This window comes from Asterias amurensis, chromosome 1 (assembly GCF_032118995.1).
Source record: "Asterias amurensis chromosome 1, ASM3211899v1".
NCBI classification, from domain to species: domain Eukaryota; kingdom Metazoa; phylum Echinodermata; class Asteroidea; order Forcipulatida; family Asteriidae; genus Asterias; species Asterias amurensis.
In genome coordinates, this window is record NC_092648.1 from 37,429,862 (window position 1) to 37,452,808 (window position 22,947).

A 22,947-nucleotide genomic window follows, 5' to 3' on the forward strand; every position below is an offset into this window, starting at 1 on the left:
TGTGCAAAGTATGACAGGATGAAGACGAGTGGGGGATTAGATATAGTCTGTTGTTTTAAATAAGGTGAGGCAGCCAACATTGAGTTCCGGTGGTCTTCGTTTACTTTAAGTGTGAAGCGGGTTAATTCTCCGTATTGTAGCCAGTTCCGACAGTTTGGTCTTGAAGAAATTAGCCTTCTCCTCAAAGTCTTTTGAGTGTGTACATATAACGTTTGTATCTTGTCGGTTCACCCTTAATAACGCTGCCAAATACTGATTTAGGGTGTGCTGAATCTCGAGCAAGATATTGAAATGTGTCTGCTTCTTGTGTAGCTACTCGAGTATCCAGTTTCCCTTCTTTTTGAAAACGTTCTCCTTTGTAAAGGACGAGGTTTAAAAAGGTAGTTTGTTGTTCAGATATCTTCAAGATGAATATCAATGTTGGATGCAAGTGGTTGAGCGTCCTAATGAAATCCTCCGCCCTGCTTCGGTTGCCATTGCAAATGATTAGAACATCATCTCTATTATCTCATATAGGACACTATTTCGGGGTTGTTCGGGAGAATTGTTTCTTTTTCTTCTTCAGCAGTGGGGGTTGAGAAACTTGAATATTTCCTTGGATATTATCCATTCTTTTAACAGATTAGTTACGGCCTGGTAGACCGCAGCTGTGATTTCACTTGTTAAATCGTCGTCAACCAACTTATAGTGCGGCCCAGATAGTTGCCTAGTCCCCTCGTGTATATAGTCTGATTTATTGATAATGCAAATACCCCTGGCTTTGTCAAATGGTTTTATGGAAATTGTTGTTTTGTTTGACTTTGACGTCTGCTTTAGTCAATTTGTCACACATTTTTAATTTTTGCTTTGGACATCTCCTCCAGTGTACCTTCAATGTACGATTCTAGGTATGTGTTAAAAAAAACTTGAATTGAAGATTCCGTATTGATGACGAAGGGTTATATTAGGCTCTGCCTTTGTTTCCCCGCCATTAAAACGCTTAGTCTCAGTCATTTTTCTGAATAGCAGTTTCGAATGGCGTAGGATGGTAGACCGTTTGGGAATGAAGTTCAAACCACGCAAAAATACGATTAGCTCAATATCTGTAAAATGTGTGTCTGACAGATTTTCTACAAATTGCTGACTTTTTGCTTTTTGCTTAAGAATATCTAACCTCTCCATTCTCTTGTTGGTTTTGGATATAAATGTTTCTGGAGAGGATAGATATAACATCTTCCTTCAACTGAAACCCATAACCAATTTGCCTCCAGTAAAACGTTGGTAGACCTATATGTAATAAACACATGATGTATGTACGTCTTACCCGTACAAATGTTTCTTTTCTAGGTCAATTCCATGGCAGCTTTCTTCTCTAAACCATCTAACTTTTTCCATGTACTTACACATTCAATAACTTTATCCCAAGAAGTCTTTAAATGCAATAACAGGTTCAAATTCTTCTTTTGTAACACGACAAACACCCACTGCATTAATTCCCTCCATTGCATGCACTGTCTGACATCTGTGTTGTTACACAAACAAACTAACAATCTCACACTCGTTCTCATGGGTAGTGAGTTTATGTGTACTAAAGTCCCATAGCACCATTTTCGTGATATTTGGGAACAAGGTTGTAACTCCAATAATTTTGCCTCCAAAGGGGGCTTAGAAAATCGCCTTTTTTGAGGAACCAAACCAAACTTTGAACTTGAACATTGTAAATTATTTATTATGAATACCTTCTCTATGATATTATGAACTCAAACCTTCTTCACCCCTGACCCTGCAGCATTTTGACAGAATAAATGGCTTGGGCCCATGGCCTATTAGTGTTTTTGTTTTTCCTTTTTCAGTAACGATGAAACAGCCGTCAACTATCAATACACTTACAAGAAGCCCAACGTTGGTGGCGTTGTTCAATAAACCATTTTCCACGTCCCAAACTCTCTCTCGCTCGATCGCATGCTTCGCCTCATCTAGAACCCTCGAAGTGAAAATTTTGGAAGCAGTTTTTGTGGTTTGGAAGAGGCTCTTAATAAAGAAATAAAGAACTAAGGCTGAATTGATTTCATCTGTTGGGGCAAGTCAAGATGGTAATTAAGATGATTTATTTTAATGCTCTCTGTCTCAATTCTCGTTTGCAAAAACAACAATTAAAAACTGAACTGAACTGAATAGTGAATGAAACTGAATGAAAGCTTTCTCATTTGTTTTCTGCATTGGCAAAAACTCATTTAGAAACTGATTGATTTTAATTGCAACATTGCAGGAAATAACATAAGTAATATTAGTATTAAGTTCGTAAAAAAATAACGTACGGAAAAGTTTCCGTATGGCGCCACCACTTTTTAATTCGATATGAAATAATATAGTATCTAATTTACCTCAATGAGATTTCCCTTTTTGTAAAAATGAGGTAAAAAGTGGTGGCGCCATGCGGAAAGTTATCCATCACAACATATTCATAACTATAATTAATGACTGAGGTTCGTTAGGCTATCGTCTCCATTACAAGGCATTAATGCCTAACGGGAGACGTTAGCCGAACGTTCCTCATCATAGTTCTAGGAGTATTAGAACATGGCTTATCATGGCTTATTCCGTACCTCATCCTCGGGTTCAGGCAGCTCAGCTCAGCTGCCTCAGCTCTTATAAAATTAAGTATACATCGCTTTGCCGAGTACAAAGATCTTTGAGTTGACTCAGAATGGTTGGCATGGTCCATGTATATGACTGATTTAGCTCACAATGACACGATGAAAGTGTGAACATAGAAGTTGGGGTATGGACGAGTTGTGAAAAACAATTTTTTTCTTAAAGTTGTAGTTTGGTGTTTTTTGGGACCGTTTTACCTTTTATATTAATTCATTGAATCTTTCTTTCTTTATCACTTCAGGCACACACTATTCTCCTTATCCAGCCAGGCCCAGCAGAAACAAGAACCTACTCTGACTATGACTCGGTGAAAGATTGCATGGAAGGTGAGGACTGAGAAGCTGAATAAGTAGTCCCGTTAATCGTAACCTCAATCCTGCGACAGTCAGGAGGATGAAGGGTTACGGTTATCGCAAAAAAAACAATCTGATTTCATTACTTTTGCAAAACAATCTTCTCTAGGGCATCAGCCTCACCTTTTGGTTAAGGGTGTTTGATAAAAATTTCTTGACCAATAACTATCGTTGCTTTGTCCTGTTTGAGGTAAAGCATACAACAATTAAATCCTTTAATGAAAGTTTTAAAAACAAACTCTTAATTTATCAAATTTTGTTTCAGGAGTTTGCAAGATTTATGAAGAGCATCTGAAGAGATGTAATCCCAACAGTCCCTCAATCACCTATGACATTGGTCATCTGTTTCAATTCATCGATGATTTGAAGGATCTCAGCTGTCTTGTGTAAGTATATCCCCCCCACAACCTTCCAGGCCCCACCTCCCACCCATGCACCCTTCAATATTATGGTCTAATTCATTGATGACTTGAAAGATCTTAGCTGTGTGGTGTAATTACAGTCTCCCTCTCCCCTGGGCCCCACCCTCACACCCTCCACCACATGTGACATGGGTCATCTGTCTCAATTTATTGATGACCTGAAAGATTTTAGCTTTCTAGTGTAAGTATGTATAGCCAACCCCGCCGCCCCACTCCCCCTGGCCCAAACTCCCACCATTCACCCTCTTTCACCTGTGGCATTGATCGTCTTGTCTATTCCAATTCATTCATTGATGACTTGAAATACGCACCTCTCTAGTGTGAGTATAGCCCCACCTCCGACCTCTGACCTCAGACCTACCCATCTCTCACCTGCTTTTACAGTTTTAATACTGTGTATGAACCTCCTACTACAAGTACAGCAATTAGGAAATAAGAAAACAATAGGCCCCTAGCTATGGTCTTGACAACATGTTGGGATACATGTACATGTACATGTAACTGTGGATCTGCAGTCTACATGTAGCTAAGATTTACTTTGATTCAAGACTTAAAGTCCTCTATTATTCTGTTAACTTGTCATTAATATATTTAGAAGTTATTCTTCACATATAGGATTGAACACTCGTTCCCACCATCCTCTGTTTCACATCCTCCCCCCCCCCCTCTCCCAGCAAAGCTTTGACTCATTAATTGATTCTTTTGTTTTCTATTACTGCTGGTATGTTGGGCTGTTAACTTGGTTGTGGATAATCTTTAATGCTCCTGAAGCGACCCGTCAAAATAAATGCAATCATTTTAAAAAATTCCTTCTGTAAAACAAGATGCACACACAAGAGTCTTTCTTAACAGTTGTTACATAATTAACTTATTTACAAACTCATTCATAATTAGCTATCCATAATAACATTGTTGTAACATTATCTTTGCGAACCTCATTTGTCATTGATATGATGACCTGTCATCTTCTGTTAAAAAAATATTTATATTATTTCTGAATATTTCCATAAACTATATTTACCAGAGCCAACCAGAATCAACTTCCATTCACTTATTTTTTTATATACATATATACAAAATTTTAGTATTTACTATAAAAACTTTTATTGTAGATGAGCAATTTTTATAAATTGACATCGCACCAAATATTGACACCTTACATAAAAATACTATTAAGAGCCATTCTGCTGAAAAATAACCGCATATCAGAATCCATTTCATGCATTTTGCTAACTCCTTTTACTCTCAAGTCATTTATCCTATTGCACATTAACCCATCAAGTTCCACAGACTATCACACCAAATTTACTCACAGATGAACTAATGTTTTCTACAAACCAATAACTTCAAAAATAATTCTTGAATTCAACCATAGCATGAAGCATCATTATGTTACTGGGCCTTTTATTTATTTATTATTTTTTAGCATTCGTTTTCCCCCATGCATATTGATAAAAATTTATCTATTTTAATTTGTTTTCTGTTTTGTGGGAAAGCATCGTTTTCAGAACATCTTTCATAAAATGAAGACCCAAATCTTTGATTTTGTGGTTGATACATGGACATGTATGTGACTGTGACTTGTATTGAACCACGAGGAATAAGTGTTCACTTAAGTGACTTCTCTATTTGGCTGTTCCCATTCCGGCAGGTTGGATAAGAAGACAATGACGTATCTTCCTTGCAACAAAGACTGGGTCAAAGAGAAGATCTATGTTCTATTGCGGAGGCAGGCCCTCAAATGATCATGAAACGGGTGAGGGTTAGAATCAACTTAAGGGGAACTGCTCAATAACGCACTGTGTGTGGCATGGCAAATCAAAACATTACGCCCATTATTTTTCATCCAAATATCACTTGATGCATGAATATGAATCACAAGTCTTAAGCTTTTGTGGGCTTTCATTTCAAAATCATTTTGTTAGTGGCCACAGTCTGTTTTATTTGCTGTAATTTGTTTGTTCCATCAACCATATCTAACAGCTTTTGTGTTGTCAGTCATCATGTTGGCACATTCCCTTTGTCCTCAGTAAATTTGTTTTAGTTTTATGCGAGACTTTTGTGCAAAATGCGTTTTGCATGTTTTTGTTTGTACTTGTTTATTAATTATCCCATGCGCCACTATTTGCTTTGGTTAGTGCACCTTTATTTTGGTGTTGTACTTGATGGTGGATATTGTTTTTATTCCTGGTGAACACAAGGCCTCAAGCTAAAATATTAATGAGTCCGAATTTAATACTTCTTTGAAATCCCCCAAAAAAGAGGCTGCTTCTAGAAAAGCAACTTTGGTTTATGTTTATTTGTTGTGATTTTATGCAATAATTTAATGAAAAAGTGTTTAATTGTGCCATGTTTGCAGTTATTTGGCATTGTAGAAGTAAGTGTATTCACAATGGAGACTGCATTTTTGGCGAGCTGCTTTAGCAGTATGCGAGCCTATGTAATACCGATTTTGTCCGGCCGTCCGCACTCAGTGGAAATGTTTAAGTTTTTGGTTTAAGTTTCAGTCTTTGAGTTGAGTTGTTTTTGGTATGTACAAGCCCAAGTGAGATTGTTATATATACTTGTCAGTCATTTTTTTGTAGTTTTTAGCTATGTTTTCCAATAATGTTGAAGTTTTTGGAATAAGAAAATGTTAAAGTTTTTGGAATAATTGTTTTTTTTTAGTTTTTGGAATACAAAAAATGTTAAAGTTTTTTTTTCAGGCTCAAAGTCAAACATTGACATCTGGATTTTAAAGAAACAAACTCAAACTTAAATCTTAAAGTTTTGAAATAATTTGTTTAAACAAAAATCAATCTCTCTGTCACTGGTTCCAGTTGAATGAGCTGAAACAATGAAAAACATAAAATGATCATAACTCCTGATTGCAATGATGTACTGACTTGGAACTTAAGTCAAATATTGCTTATGTCGTATAGATACATATGAAAAGATAAAATTCAAAGAGTGCATCAATGGTTCCAGTTGAATGAGCTGAAACAATGAAAACCTTAAATGGTCATAACTTCTTATTGCAACAATGTACTGACTTGAAACCTAATACATTGCTTCTGTCGTATAGATACATATGAAAAGATAAAATTCAAAGAGTGCATCAATGGTTCCAGTTAAATGAGCTGAAACAATGAAAACCTTAAATGGTCTTAACTTCATACTTGTCAATGTCTCCACCCCTGTGACCATCAGTTGATCAAATGATTGGTTTTTCTGTCAGTCATTGGTTCTATCTGGCGATCGGCAGCTCGCCATGGCAGCTTCGCTGTCTAGTTATTTTGTTTACTTTATCATTAAACAAAACAGTCACCCTTGGAAAAGGAAAGAAAACACAAACATCAAATTTATATTGTTTTATATTTCAAAGAGTTGCACAGCTTATTTTATTTGAATCAACCTTTCACTTCAGCCTTCTCCCGTCTCCATCCTGTTCCCTTTTCTATCATCTTCAGTCTTTATGTTTCAAGGGTTTTCATTTTCTTAAGATTGATTGTGTTTCATCTCTTGTAATTGCAGATTTGATAGGAAGACCACATCGTATCGTCCGCACAACAAAGACTTTTTTAAGGAACAGATTTACAAGCAGCTGAAGGAGCAGGCAAGCAGATAGACGTTGATCGTAGTCTTTACCTGTCTACAAAATTCTTCCTGTTTGACATTTTTACCGCAATATATGTCCACGTTACCAACTGGTGGCCATTTCACTTTGGTATTGAACATTGGTTTCACAAAATGCCAGTAAGCATGTATACAAACTGACTGCATTCAGAAATATTTTGCTTAGCGGGATTGAGTTACCTGCTCAAGACCTTGAATGGATCATATTCATTACTGCTTCCTGGATTATTTGTACTTAGCAGGTTATTATGTTTAGTACCTTTTTCAGCTTGGCATTTATTAAAATGAATAACGAACCTAGTAAATCACCCAAGTGAGTTGTATTCAAAAGCTAAAATTCTCAATTTGTCATGACCCTAGACCCCCAGACTATTGATAATTTTGTTTTTCTTAAGGTTTGCCAAGTACGTTGACAAAGTCTTTGTATCCCAAGTTGATGTGATGCTCAACCATTGATTTAAGAAGTCTTTGTTGTGGTAATGTAAGATAACTTTTGTACATAATTTTTTACACTTCAACCTATGTCTTATTTCTGTAGAACCAGTGGTAGCCAACTACATGTTACTTTTCCGCAGTATTTAAAAACAATTTATTTGTTATCCGTAGTCAGTCTCTGTATCATTTTGGAGAACTATAAGCTGGTTATTGATCAAAATCATGCTGGATTTTTATTGTCCTTTTTTTAAAATCTTAATTTACTGAACAAGTCTTTTATTACAACCCACAGAATCAGGTGTGTGCTGTAAATCTAATAGTTCTGCTTGATTAAAAAAAGCTTGCACTTTCAATCTTTGACAATTTTTTAAAGCCATTATACACTTTCGGTAAACAGTATTGTCCAAGTCCCACACTTTGTGTATCACAACTTATATATAAAATAACAATCCTGTGGAAATTTAGGCTTAATCGGACATCGGAGTCGGGAGAAAATAACGGGAAAACTTGCTCCTGTTTTCGTGCGTTTCGCCGTGTCATGACATGTGTTTATAACAAATCCATAATTCTCGTTAACGAGAATTTATATTGTTTTACCGTTTTCTCAAAAAGTAAAGCATTTCATGGACTAATATTTCAAGAGAAGTCTTTCACCATTACCTTCTGTAAACCCTGTAAATTATTTGTAAATCTGTGAACTTTTTTTTTTTTTGTACCGAAAGGGTCCAATGGCTTTAAAGGAACACGTTGCCTTGGATTGGACGAGTTGGTCAATAAAAAGCGTTTGTAACTGTTTTTTATAAAAAGCATATGGTTGGAAAGACGTTTTAAAAGTAGAATACAATGATCCACACAAGTTTGCCTCGAAATTGCGTGGTTTTCCTTCTACTGTGCGAACTAACATGGTCGGCCATTTATGGGAGTCAAAATTTTGACCCCCATAAATGGCCGACGTGTTAGTCGACGAGGTAAAAGGAAAACCACGCAATTTCGAGGCATGTTTGTGTGGATCATTGTATTCTACTTTTACAACATCTTTCTACCCATATGCATTTTATAAAAAACGGTTACAAACGCTTTTCAAAGACCAACTCGACCGATCCAAGGCAACGTGTTCCTTTAAATTAAACTTAGACATTCATTTTGCAAATACTTCTACAGTTATCAGATAATGCAAGCAAAGTTAGTGTGTAAGTCATTTTGGATATCGGTAAAGCTTTGGCGATCATTTGATTCTGTTTAACAATTGCATTATGCCCAGACATGGGTAACTATTGGACTGTCAAACGTTTTTTTTTCTAGTAAAAAAGACTGAGTAACTTAATTGCTGCAAACATTGTGTCCTGTTTTGAAAATAATATGAGATAAGGACTTTAAAATTCACGACACAGCTTTAACTATGTGTGCAAAGTGACATTTTGACTTTCTTAGTTTACTTGGTAGAATTGTCTGTGTTTTTGGAGGGGTATAGCTATAGCAGTCTTAGTTTGTGTTACTGTATATTTCATTGTTAGTATTTAGTGTAGTGGTGTTGAATAAACTATTTCCTTTTTTAAACTTTAAATGGACTCAACAACTGTTTTGTTGTAACTTGTCCCTGGAATCATTTTTGTAAAAATGGAGAAGGGTAAAAGAAGAGGCAGACTGTACATAAATAGTGTAAATTGACATTAGTAATTAAGTTTAATTTACAAACAAAATTTAGTTGGAGACGACAAATTAATGTACCATGTTGATAATTTGCACTGGGGGAAATGTATTGTACCAAAGTTGCACCTCAATTCTTGGCGTTTATTATTTCAAACTCTTGTCACTTCTGTTTACAATAAGTGTGACTTTGTACATTTTTTTGCTTTTCTACCAGGCAGGATACTATGTGGACCGGTCATATTTTATGGGAAATTCTACATTTTGTGTCGATGTCGTACTTTTCACATAAATCCAATAGTTATTTAAAATACCAGCTGAACAAGTTTTGAGATGTGACTGTCCCCCATTTCATCATATCAAATGTTGCTAAATGTTAGGCAGTGCTGTCTCCAAAACATATAATTTTCCCCGATTACTTCTGTTGAGCTGTGTTTGAATCGTCACAGCGGGAAGTTTAGGGCCTTTATTCATGCGTCTTTAGTCTAAAAAGGCTTTAAAAATGTGTTATTACGGTAGCGCTCTGTACTACAATGTAGTGGTAGTGGTTGTAAATAAGGTTGGCCATAAATGACCACATGGTGGCGCCATTTCAAAACAATGTACAGGCAGTATTAATAATGAACTAACTCAACTGATAAACGTGCAAAGGTTACAAGGTTTACCGCAAGTGAATTAAGTACAAAGCAAGATGTGTGTTGGATGTGTGAAAGTGAAGTGTCCAGACAGGGTAAGTTTGCTCAGATTTGTCATAATGCACTCCAGTAATCAATTTTGATCTTTTGAAACGTTAAAAATAAAATAACTAGTCTCTATTGAGTCTAATTTATAAATAAATCTGATCAAATAAAATGAACCACACAAAAAATCACACCACAAAAATAAAAATGATTTGTGGTTGTTGAACAAAAGACAAATTGACTACAGTGGGATTTGAACCAATGACATTCCGATTAATGTGATGGCGCTCTTCATTGAGTTTTGTTCTGCTATATTGTGGAGGCGATAGCGGAATACTGTCATAAGGTTTATCGCGATTCAGAACCGCAATGCATTGTGGGTAGGCAGATGGGGCAGTTTGCTATGCGGTGTATGTTGTCATGCACAACTCGCGCACACATCGCCTATACATCTTTGTGTGGGTTCAACAGCGCCCTCTCTTGGTATTTTGCTATTCGCGATTGACTGCAGCGATAGGAGTTCATAGTTTTGCCAAGAAGAGTTCAATCACACTGATGTGGGGTAACCTGGGGAGTGGTGTGAAATTTTGCATGATTTTCAACACTTCATCAAACCCAAACATGAGCACAGAAGTTATTAGTTTGTCACAAAACTTGTGTAGCCAAGATGGGCGGTTAGCCCACCTTGTTGAGCTGTTAATGGCTCCGCTTTTAACATCGGTCTCATCACTGAGACCGATGTTAAAAGCGGAGCCATTAACAGCTCAACAAGGTGGGCTAGCCTATTTTATGACTAACCCTAGAACTGTGAGGTTCGTTCCGCTATCACCGATAGCGGAACGAACCTCATGTCATAATTCTATGAGTAGCCTCTGACTGACTACAATTTTCAAAGTAAATATTTTGTTTGATAATTTTTTGTATCAAATTTTCTTGTTTTCTTTTTAATCAGGGAAGTGTCTGCTTGGAAAATGGGTCTTACCTTTTCAATTTCCAGGAATGTGCAAGTTGTCATAGCAGGCAAGTTATAAAAATCCTGAACAAGCACACAGACACTGATGAAGATGGGGAAGAAACAGTCATGTATCACCGTGAGTATACTACAACTGTCACTACCTGTCACTGCTACTGTCACTAACACTACAACAAGTATCACTGTGACTGTAACTACAAACAACAATCTCTGGACCTGGTGCTACCACAAATACCTAACCACAAACCATAATGATATCTCTACCCAAGTCACATGGATGGTGGACAAGTAACAAATAGTAGACAAGTTACAAATAACCATTAACAAGAAATTATAGAAACAAGCAGTCACAGTTTACTTACCCAGAAGATAAAATTGGTTTGCAAATTTTGTCAAGAAATTGTGTTACTCCATGAAACCTTGCTCATATGAACTTGAAGGGGTACCAATGCCATAACCAAGCTGTGTGTAACTGATCTAGGCCTCTAGGGTATGGAAAGGTTTGCGATATCAAATCTAGGGTACCAAATCTAGGGTACCAAATCTAGGGTACCAAATCTAGGGTACCAAATCTAGGGTACCAAATCTAGGGTACCAAATCTAGGGTACCAAATCTAGGGTACCAAATCTAGGGTACCAAATCTAGGGTACCAAATCTAGGGTACCAAATCTAGGGTATCAAACCTAGGGTACCAAATCTAGGGTACCAAATCTAGGGTACCAAATCTAGGGTACCAAATCTAGGGTATCAAATCTAGGGTACCAAATCTAGGGTATCAAATCTAGGGTACCAAATCTAGGGTACCAAATCTAGGGTACCAAATCTAGGGTACCAAATCTTTAGTAAAGAGTATCTTTTTGAGCTGATACTTCCCACTGGTTCTCTTTCGCAGATGTGTGTGCTGTGTGTGAACATCTTATCGCTGAACATCAGTATGAGTTTAGAATAGATGGTGAATATCAGGTAAGCATATTAGCCTCATGAATGGGTGTATAATCCAGATTAGAATAGATGGTGAATATCAGGTAAGCTTGACTATCGTGTTAATAAGTGAAAAGTCATTTCACTGTAAGCCACGCCCACTTTACACAGAACTGGCACTAGTGATTGACAGAAGCTCATAGGAAATGTATTGAGTTAGATTTTCTTTTATGATTTATTTATGAATAGTATCGGACTTGTCTTTCAAACTCACATGGTTTGGAAAAGTCTTATGGTGTTCTCAGAATGATCAGTTTCTGTCATAAGAAATGCCCTGACAGTGAAATGTGATGTTTGGTTAAGTTACAAATTAATAATGTACTTGGTACAACATTGACATCGTTTCCAATACACTGGATACAGAATTGATCACTATTTCAGTTTGACATAATATTTGTATTGGTTTCTTCATTGGTTGGGATTGTCTAAGTTAGTTTTATTTAGCTTAATGGTTGATTTGTTTACATTCCAGGAATACTCGATGGTTTGTATTCTATGTGGTAGAGCACAAGACACTAGGAGCATCCTGCCAGATGATCCAGGGAAACAAATGCACTTATTCTGATGCTCGGCTGGGATGGAATAAAAGCAACAAATGCTTGGACAGATCTTCATAGAATGGTGATTTGGGTGTAATGAATTCACTTATTCTGATGCTCAGCTAGGATGGAATAAAAGTAACAAATGCTTGGACAGATCTACATAGAATGGTGCTTTGGGTGAAATGAATCCAGCTATTCTAAAGCCGAGCTGTGGTGGACCAAAACAGTTAATGCTTACTATGGATACAACTTTTCTTGTGCATAAAAGTGATGTCTCAAACATTGTACATAAATGATCAATACTCAAAAAGAATTGCGCCAAATGAAATGGTAGAATACATTCAAACCCTGATGATTACTGTCAAACCATTCGACATTCGGTGAACAAGGGAAGAATTCTGAGGAGCGCTATAAAATAGAGCTGCAGGCCAAAGAGTTGGCACTGATAGATATACAAAGGGTGTGTTCGTTTAGCTTCCCTGGGTCGACCCCGCAGTGCTCACTGGGGTGAGCCCCTGACAAGAGCTAACCGAATGATCACACTCGCCCTCTCGCGGTGACGTCATGCACCTCAGGTCACCCCCAAGTGACCCACTCCACAAGCAGGGCACTGGGGGCTGAGCCGTGTGAGCCCCGTCAAAGCTATTCGGACGTACTGGGGCAGACCGAGGTCGACCCAGGGAAGCTAAACGAATGCACCCAAAAGTGCAACAAAGTGCAACAAAGTACAACAATTACCAATTTATAAATGAATATCACGAGGAATGCAGAATTTGGACACCAATATCAATAATTAATCTGCAATCATTAAATGTTCAGTTTAACTAATAATGTTTATTTGAACAATAGACGTTCTTACACACATCGTCTGTACACTGTACAGCTTTTTTTAAACTATATCAACAAAATAAACGGTAAAGATTAAATAATTTATTTATTAGTTGTGAATTATTTTTGTCATGAAGTTATGTCAATAATTCAAAGTGTGTTAAATGTCATTTTATGACAATTTCCAGGAAATATTTTGTTTTATGAAATCAACTTTAGCAGTACTTAAATTTATGCAGCATGTTCACATTTTATGTACATGTCTTTAAGAGTACACATTGATATTTTTAAAACAAACAAGTTTTTTTCTGAAAGTTGGAACAAAAAAGCAGTGGTTATTTTCTGAAACATCTTTAAGGAAATTTGTAAATTCTTTGAAATGTTCTTTTGAAATATGGAATGAAATGTTCTGGAAACATACCCTTCCTATATTAATGCTAAATAAGGATTTTTGCTGAAGATTGCTTACCAACCAAAATACCTTATAAAATAGAAATGTAAAAGGTGGTAGTACCCTCACATTATATTTGACTAAAGCAATGCATTTATCAAAGACTGTAGTGACTAGGCCTGTGGCTGAGTGTTCATAAGGATGCTACTATTTAAGTGCAGTTGTAGCCGCAGCTGGTCGTTCAGACTAAGCCCAAACCTAGATTATGCTAGGGTTGAAATGTTGGGCCATTACCAAGAAGCTTTTTGGACCCCAAAATCCATCCATCAAACTCAATTAAGATCAGGCATTGCATTAGGGAGGATCTAAGGAAGTGAGTGAGATTATAGTACATGTATATCTTTAGATCAACTTTAATATCTGACGTCACACTTTGAGGCTTGTGAACAATGCCATATACCAGCCTGACCAGATGTAAAATTGACCTCACATTCATTTTACACAGAGATTCAACAACAACCAAACTACTGGATTCTGATTATGGTAGTAAACCTGATCCTATGGAAAGCATAATCAGTTTACTAGTGCAGTCCTCAATCCAACACCATACAGTAACTCAACACCCAAACTGTTGGACTCTGATTATGGCAGTAAACCTGATCCCATGTAAAGCATAATCAGTTTACTAGTACAGTCCTCAATCCAACACCATTCAGTAACTCAACACCCAAACTATTGAACTCCGATTATGGCAGTAAACCTGATCCCATGTAAAGCATAATCAGTTTACTAGTGCAGTCCTCAATCCACTACCAAACAGTAACGCAACACCCAAACTGTTGGACTCTGATCATGGTGGTATGCCTGATCCCATGTAAAGCATAATCAGTTTACTAGTGCAGTCCTCAATCCGCTACCATACAGTAACGCAACACCCAAAGTGTTGGACTCTGATTATGGTAGTAAACCTGATCCCATGTAAAGCATAATCAGTTTACTAGTGCAGTCCTCAATCCAACACCATACAGTAACGCAACACCCAAAGTGTTGGACTCTGATTATGGTGGTATGCCTGATCACATGTAAAGCATGATCAGTTTACTAGTGCAGTCCTCAGTCCCTCACCATTCAGTAACGCAACACCCAAACTTTTGGACTCTGATTATGGTGGTATGCCTGATCACATGTAAAGCATGATCAGTTAACTAGTGCAGTCCTCAGTCCAACCATTCAGTAACTCAACACCCAAACTGTTGGACTCTGATTATGGTAGTAAACCTGATCCCATGGAAAGCATTATCAGTTTACTAGTGCAGTCCTCAGTATAAGGGAATCAATTAATACATGTTTGGATCCATTATTCTTGTGCTTCATCACACACTTTGATTCCAGTTAGTATATATCCACCGGTACCGCTCATGTTGACATGGGGATGTGTACGCTCTGGTAGTACCTGAAAGGAAAGCAAAGAAAATGGACATGCAAACCACCAAGTTGTGCAGCCAACTAAAGCTCTGTTCACATTAATCGATTCCTGAGAAATCAACTCCACTGCAACCCATGTGATTGTTCACAAGTGGGAGAAGCTAATACCTGGGAGTTTGCCTGGGTAAGCCATTTAAATACCTCAATGTTCCCTTACTTTCTTCCTGTACCTCCACCTTAAGGCTCCAAGCACACACTAAAGATACACAGGGTGGAGGGGATGCATAAAATAACAAACCTGTGAAAATATGAGCTCAATCGATTGTCGAAGTTGCGAGATAATAATGAAAGAAAAAAACACCCTTGTCACACGACGTTGTGTGCTTTCAGATGCTTGATTTCAAAACCTAACATTCTAAATCTGAGGTCTCAAAATCAAATTCATGGAAAATTACTTCTTTCTCAAAAACTATGGCACTTCACAAGGAGCCGTTTCTCGCAATGTTCTATACTATCAACCTCTCCCCATTACTCGTTACCAAGTAAGGTTTTATGCTAATAATTACTTTGAGTAAATACCAATAGTGTCCACTGCCTTAAAAATATAAAATAATTTTGCCCTACCTGATACTCTCTGAACCATGTTTCTGTAACTCTAATGTTGACTGCCACTGCATCTCCAGAGTTCCTCAACCACTCATTACATTCCATCAGAGGCTGCACGTCACACAAACAAACAAACAAACAAACAAAAACATGTACTTATCAATGATCATACAAAGGTGTAAAAGAATCTAGAGTATGAGTCACTCACAACATCTACCTTGGCTTAGGCTTAGTCAGCCATTATAAAAATCCTCTGAAAGAAAATTGCTTCAAAACAAAATTGATGTCCTAAGATTGATAAGATATAGAAGAGAACAAATCACAATCAACGTAGCTTTGGCTGAAACCTGTGTCAGCTAAGCAAAGTATTTCCAACAATGCCAACAAATTAGTTCCATAAATAGGTGTCATGTTATATGTAAATGTGACTAACATTATCCAGAACTTAACTTACCTCAATGTAATGACAGTACACAACGAATGGCCTCGATGGCGCCAAGTATTTATATAATGCCTTGAAGATAGGAAGGGGTTGAAATCTACATGCTAGTACCAACCTAGTAAACAAATCAATCAAACAAACATTCAAATAACAATAGTAATAAAAACTTGGAAGCCAAAATTGTATACATTTACTACGAGTCTCTAAGAGTGTATTAATATATACTTTACCAACGAGTAAAACAGGACATGAATAATACAAGACAAGTATAAAATGTATGACTTACGTATCCATCATAGTAGAGTGAAGAAGAGTACCAACTCGAATTTGTTTTTCTCTTCTTCGTTGTTTCCTCGCCAACTTCTCTGGATTCTTGTAAAAAATGAAGCAAAAAAAAACAAATCATCAGTTACAAAATTATTTTTTTGGAAAGGTTTTTACAAGTTGGTCTTTTTGCAGATATTTCCCAACTGTTGAAAATTGATATTTTAACAATCAAAAAAATTATACTTTGCCTTGAAGGCAATAAAAGTAAAATGTTATGAAAGATGGAGAAGTCAATAGCCTTTGAGAAAGATTCTGCTAGGATCAAAACGTCAGGCCATTAACTATTTTTTGCATTTATACAATAGGTCCTTTTAGTTGGTAAGAATTAAGAATGCAACAACTAATTCTATGTTCTTGAAAAAACTTAATTAAAAATGCAACTTTTGCAGGCAACTTGGAGGCAACCAAATACAGTGCATGCTACAGGACTACTTTTGTAGCCAACAAGTCATTTTTCAAATAATGTCTTATGATTCCAAAGAAGATTATATCTTCATGGAGCCTGGAACTGGTTGGCTGTAAATTGCCTCGTGTGCCAAGGCCCTAACACTCCTCAAGATTGTTTCCAACATTAATTGTTCTCACCACTGCAAATTTTCTTTTGAGTCCTTGTTTCCCATCAGTTTGTGATGAACACTCCATGTCTTTAGAGTTACTGGATGGATCCCCCGTAGTGTCACAAGAAGCCATAAGTACTTCCTCATCACCTCTAGATAATTGCTCTGTCGTTTCTTCCATTCCAATATGTACATCGTTTGTTACTAATCTTGAAGTCTCATCTCTTAAGAATTCTGAGTGTTGGGATTTCATTTGAAGATGGTCACCATCGACCGTTACTTGGTCCTGACCAATAGAATCAACTGTTACTTGGTCCTGACCAATAGCATTGACCGTTGTTTGCTCCTGTTGAGCATTAGTGTTTTGTGACTCGGCTACATTCTGAGATTCCTCAGGACTGTCTTTAAGTAACTCCTCCGCATCCAGAAGATGGAGTTGATCCAATGGAAATGAATACAGAGTGTCTTTGTAGCTGTTTGGGAAGTTATAAGCATCCACAGCAAGCATGACTGGAGCATTCTCTGAGTGTATTTGTACAACGATACCTTGGCCTAGAAGACAAAGTCAAATACATTGGTCAGTGTTTCTTTTGTTCAGTCTAATCAAGCTTTATTGTAAAAGAGACACATTTATTTCTTCTTGTATAGAACATTTATGAAGAAAACGTACATTTCTATTAGCAACAGCAAAGGATAGCATTTATAAGCGACTACTGTATGACAATCTGCCAATTATTGATTTGTCTTGAGCTATGTCAATTATATAAAACTGACATTTGTTTGTCTTTGAGGGAACGGTAAAGCCAGAGCATATTGTTTGGAATAAAATCTGTCTTACCAGCCATTCTTTCCATGATAGCTCCTAGAAGTAACCCTTGACATGTCTCCATCATCATGACATTGATGCCACTCTGGATGTTAGATGCTGTAAGGATCTGAGCCAAAGTGTCAATCCGTAAATGGCTTCAAAGAAAAACACACAACACAATAACATAACTTTCCAATGCATTTCATACAAGGAATCCAAAAGATTTCAATTCTTATTTGATTTTGCAGCTCACAATTGTTGATACAGAAATGTTACATTTGTGATGATTCAGACACAAATCAGACAGTTCTTAAATAGCGAAGTGGCAATAAACATTGAAAACAACCCAAACATTGTGTACAAGACTGTGATGTCATGGTTAATCAAATGGTTTTTACATCATGTCACAGAATCATCAAAAGATATTGGGAACATGATTATAAGAAAATCAACAAATTTCAAGTAGAGGTTTAATGGTTGTGAGGTGGAGGGGGGAGGGGAGGGGAGGGGGGTTGTCGAGAAGTACTTACATATTTTTAGAAGGAGCTCTTGCTCCGTACATCTCACAAAGCAGCATTGTATTTGGTCTTAGGATCTGAAACTGCATCAGATGCCTGTAAAAGTAAAATAGTCTATTTGAACTATGGTTACAGCAACAAATTAATGTTGAGTAATTACGTTTAACCATCCAGGAAACAACAATGTTAAAGATGCTATGTCAGATTTTTGGCCGATTTTGATTTAAAATTCAATAGGTATTTTGATGGGGGTCGAAAAACAAGCTTTCATTTGAGCCATTGCTCGAAAAAGTCGGCCAACTATTAGTAGCAGTGAAATAAAGTGCTCAAAATTAGTTTTTGTCGGGATCCCGACAATATATCACGTGACCAATTCTTATGTGTTTTATAAGAAACGTTTTAAATTTTGTCATGGTTCCTGACCATCAAAAGTAAAAGTTTAACCTTTTTTCGTTAGAGCGGGTGATACTCTTTGAAATACCATTCACTTAAACAAATCTATTTTTTAATGTTTGGGGTCAAAAATCTGACATAGCATCTTTAAAAAAAAATACATTGTAATTAAAACCGATTGTTGGTCATTTCCTTTGTTTTATTTATTATTAATTCAGCTGTACCCTCTATTCCAAACAACCTGTGAACATTTCATCAACATTTAAGATGTTTCAGGTTAAACAGACAAAACCTAATTCTAGGTCAAAACTCAAAAGGCTTTCAGTGTGGCTGGGCCAATAATTTGGAACAATCTCCCAACTGCCATTAGGGAATCTAATACTCTTTCTGCTTTTCATAAAGTCCTTAAGACTCACCCTTTTCCAAGTTAATTTCTTTCTAGTGCGCTATGATCTAGATGGAATTGCGCCTTATAAATATTAACTGTTATGTTTAGTTATGTTGTGCTTTTAACTTAAAACTGGTTAAAAATGCAAAAAATGAAAAAAACTTCAAAACTTGAAGACTTACTTTTCTCTTTTCCTCTTGAGATATTTGGATTGAGAATAAACCGTTTTATCCTTGAAGCTTTTGCTATTCTGAACAAGCTGTTCAATAATCACCTAAAACAAATCAGATCAATAATCATGAAATGAAAAAGTACTCACCCCAAAACGTGCGGTTTCAAATTTCAAAAGATAGTAACTTTTTGCAGTGAGTTGACTCACCATTTGAACCATTCAACTAAAAATGGTTGTTTATGGTGGCACGACTGTACAAACATACATGTGTGTACTGTGTAACTGCATTCACATGATATTAAATTACAGGCTGGCATTAGTTTATCTATTATTCAAAAATGCTGGACAATTTTAAATGACCAGGAAAGGTTTAGGGGTTATGTCATGATGATCTAAGAAGGTCTGTGGCTGAAATGTTCATTAAATATTATCTGCCTAGATACATGCTACCGAGGGTGTGTGCATGTAGTAGCAGGGTGAGAGTCCATAATTCTTTTATCTCCATAGATACATGCTACAGATGGTGTGTGCATGTAGTAGCAGGATGAGAGTCCATAATTCTTTTATCTCCATAGATACATGCTACAGATGGTGTGTGCATGTAGTAGCAGGATGAGAGTCCATAATTCTTTTATCTCCATAGATACATGCTACAGATGGTGTGTGCATGTAGTAGCAGGGTGAGAGTTCATAATTCCAGGTAAAGCCAAAGACCTGATTTGAACGTGACGACAGAGCCTCTATAAAGAAGGCAAACAATTAACTTAGGCTGTGTCAGACACAGGGACTTTGGTTACAGCTACGACTAGATCGGCATGTCTGCCTATTTTTCAACAATGACAGACGCGCTGATCTAGCTGTAGCTGTAGTAGCCGTTTTGGACTCCGCCTAAGTTTTAGTTTGTTGTTATTGACCAGCTTATTGAAACTGGTGGTCTTTCTTGATGAAGAGAAAGTTATTCTAACCTCTCCAGTCTTGCCTTGACTTCTCAGCTCCTTAATATCTTCATCTTTTAGTTTCTGTGAATGTCTGTCGTCATTAATAGAACGATTGTCCGCTCCTCCTGCTGTAGATATCAACAAAAGACTACTTTACGAAGCTAGTAATTCTAGAGGAAATTCTCATGGCAAAATATATTTTTAAAAAATTTTAAAATTAAATAGCATCATTCATAGTTATTACACAATCAACATTTGAAAAGTCTATGTCAGGATACCAAAAACAGAAGAAAATGTGAATTTTGAATAACACCAATCACTAAGGTAGCAAGAAGTATAGAATCTATTTTAATTTTAACATCGAAACAGTTAATGAACAATGAATAATAATGAGCACACAACATCAACAAACAATGTACTTTACATAATTATTACAAAAACTGGTAATCAAATAAAACGACGACAGATTAAAAGCTCATTAAAAACATTGGTACAACAATTATTCCTAAAAAATACACAATAAGATGGCATTTACTTGACGAGAAATGCACAATTTTTCTCAGATTGGTAGTCTTAGAATTCTGAGGACCACTTCAGGATTGTTCAGGATAACCCACAAAAATGGCCCTGCATTATCTAGCTGTCCTGGAAATGTTTAAATAAATTCTTATTGACACAAACTTCATGGTAAATTTCCAATCAGCCAGCTTAGAAAACAAACCAGATATATATTAAAATCTGACATACCTTGCCCATCTCCTTCCTCTATTTCACAGTCTGGTGTTATTTGCTGTAAACCTTTACCACTCGGCTCCCATGTCGTCCCATAAGGCTTACCAATTGCATCATCAAGACAAAAGTGTTTTTTATCTAATTGCACCTTCCTATATCAAAAAACAAAGGAACAAACAAACAAGAAATGACAATTTATCAATTGTAAATAATACATAAAACTCTTTGACAACAGATAGAGCTATATCAAGTTATAACTATAAGTATTAACATAAAAAAAAAATAAATAAATGGTATTTCCATAATTATTACAAACATGAAAAAATTTGCTCCATGACAAGTCTGAGTTAAGCCCATAACCCTCCTCCCGACAGCGAGAGGAGGGTTATGTTTTCGCAACTAACTTCCTTTGAATGCAAAGCGAATTTGAATTTGATGTGAATTTGACGACACACCTCTTTTTTCGCTTTGAACATTCGCTTTGAACAGCTTGGGAGGAAAAGTTTTCTGTATGGTATGGCGCCGCCACGTTTGCATTCGATATGATTGATTGAAACAAAATATATATCTCATTTATTTAGTAATTTTAGCTCAATGAATGAGATATCCGTTTTTGAAAAATTGGTCACACCATGGAGGTATAAAAACCAGAAAATACATCATTTAAAACATTCAAAGAAAATATCACAAGAACTGGTGAATATGAAAACCGACCCAAACATTGTCAGACAGACTCAGCCAGCCAGGGCCAGACTCAGTCAGAATTCAACCTCCATGGTCAGAGAGTAGATATATTGTAGGAGGTCCTATTTTCAAGGTGTCCCTAAAATCGAGGCAAATCTTTTACCTCTCTGTGCGCGATGTAAACACTAAACAGTCCCTAGATATAGATACACAAAATTTATTTGCCAAGCAAAGAGTCTCCTCTCCCTTGACCAAAACTAAGCAACACCTAAGGCTCCACTGGTTAATGCAAAAAGTTTGGTATTTTAGGCATTTCTACTTGAAGGTACAAAAATACGCCATAATGTTTAGGCGACATAAAAAAAAAATTCCCGCCGAAAAATTTTCATCAAACACTATTTAAATTCACAATTCACGATAATCAAATCATGTAACTGAACATTCTGCTGAGCATTCTGGGAAAAAAAAATACAGAGAAAAGAAGTCATGTGCCTTATATCATTTTCTAGTATTTTTTTAGATTTTTTTTAACCCTCGTATCAATGTAATTATAAATAATATTAAAATTTAAACATCAGCTTGGTGATTCAATTTTCACTTTTTATTTTTACGCTTTATTATAAATATTAAGGGGAATTTTTTTTTTTTAAATAAATAAAAATCAGATTTAAAAGCCAATAATTAATTATTCACACTTTTTATTTAATTTTGATTTTTTTTTTTTTTTGCAAATTAGGCTAGTCTGTCCTTACTCTATGGCCCTACCATGGTAATTTTTAAAATGTCATAAAATATATTGTGAATAAAATGAAGACAACTGCTGGCTATAGCGTCATACACAGAGTCTCACAGAACACTTGCAGTCAGTGCAGATAATTCTTCCACGTATGGCTTCACCGACACCGGGAAACCATTCTTTCTCGTTTGCCTTGAAAACAGGAAAAACTCAAAACAAATGGGACCAGTTAAAGTCATTGAAGATCGGTGTGTGGTGTGAAAATTTCAATGTCCATCAAGTTTTAATTTATGTTTGCATACTTAATATAAACAAATGAAGATAATTAGGGCATCGGTTGATATATCGCATCATTATTTTTTCCCAATGGGGCAATGGCAATGCAAAGAAAAAGAAGGCATAATTTATACCGTGAAAACTGGTAAGAGTAAGACTAAAGTAAAAGAGGATACACGTTTCATCAATTCATGATTCAACTAAGGTTTTACTAACGATAACTTACCTTTTCTTCCATACTTGATAAAGTCTGAGATTCTTCCCTTTCTTCAGAATGACATTTTGGCCCTGTTTTATAACACTCGCGTCACTTTTTGTAGCCATATTTCTGCATGCAAATCACACAGATTTTACCAAGTGTCTGCTGCGCGCATGTGGGGTTTGACCTTTGTGACCTGTATGCTTTGTTTGTTTGAGTGTGTTTTATTCCTCCAACAAATTAA

General features: G+C 36.4%; 3 protein-coding genes across 4 annotated transcripts; 2 read left to right on the forward strand and 1 right to left on the reverse strand.

Annotated features, from left to right (window-relative positions):
• Positions 1 to 1,888: 1,888 nt before the first annotated feature.
• On the forward strand, positions 1,889 to 7,316 carry LOC139938989 (enhancer of rudimentary homolog). 2 transcript variants are annotated; one of them, XM_071934699.1, is made up of 5 exons: positions 1,889 to 2,072; positions 2,876 to 2,960; positions 3,253 to 3,373; positions 5,061 to 5,165; positions 6,923 to 7,316. In XM_071934699.1, the coding sequence occupies exons 1-4, from the start codon at positions 2,070 to 2,072 to the stop codon at positions 5,152 to 5,154; spliced, it is 303 nt and encodes a 100-aa protein (XP_071790800.1). In that variant the 5' UTR covers positions 1,889 to 2,069; the 3' UTR covers positions 5,155 to 5,165; positions 6,923 to 7,316. The 2 variants fall into 2 exon arrangements, with proteins under 2 accessions (XP_071790800.1, XP_071790792.1); XM_071934691.1 differs by lacking the exon at positions 5,061 to 5,165 and having other exon boundaries at positions 1,890 to 2,072.
• A 2,383-nt stretch (positions 7,317 to 9,699) lies between these two features.
• On the forward strand, positions 9,700 to 13,212 carry LOC139939010 (protein Churchill-like). Its single transcript, XM_071934723.1, has 4 exons — positions 9,700 to 9,836; positions 10,739 to 10,877; positions 11,653 to 11,723; positions 12,214 to 13,212. Exons 1-4 carry the CDS (start codon positions 9,798 to 9,800, stop codon positions 12,304 to 12,306), a joined length of 342 nt encoding a protein of 113 aa, XP_071790824.1. The 5' UTR covers positions 9,700 to 9,797; the 3' UTR covers positions 12,307 to 13,212.
• Positions 13,213 to 13,353: 141 nt separating this feature from the next.
• Positions 13,354 to 22,877, reverse strand: LOC139939002 (tRNA (adenine(58)-N(1))-methyltransferase non-catalytic subunit TRM6-like). Its single transcript, XM_071934711.1, has 11 exons — positions 22,731 to 22,877; positions 20,824 to 20,960; positions 20,104 to 20,204; positions 19,149 to 19,240; positions 18,198 to 18,281; positions 17,698 to 17,822; positions 16,888 to 17,411; positions 16,262 to 16,347; positions 15,988 to 16,090; positions 15,552 to 15,644; positions 13,354 to 14,955 (listed from the first exon to the last, which is right to left on the reverse strand). The coding sequence occupies exons 1-11, from the start codon at positions 22,826 to 22,828 to the stop codon at positions 14,860 to 14,862; spliced, it is 1,539 nt and encodes a 512-aa protein (XP_071790812.1). The 5' UTR covers positions 22,829 to 22,877; the 3' UTR covers positions 13,354 to 14,859.
• Between the last annotated feature and the right edge of the window lie 70 nt (positions 22,878 to 22,947).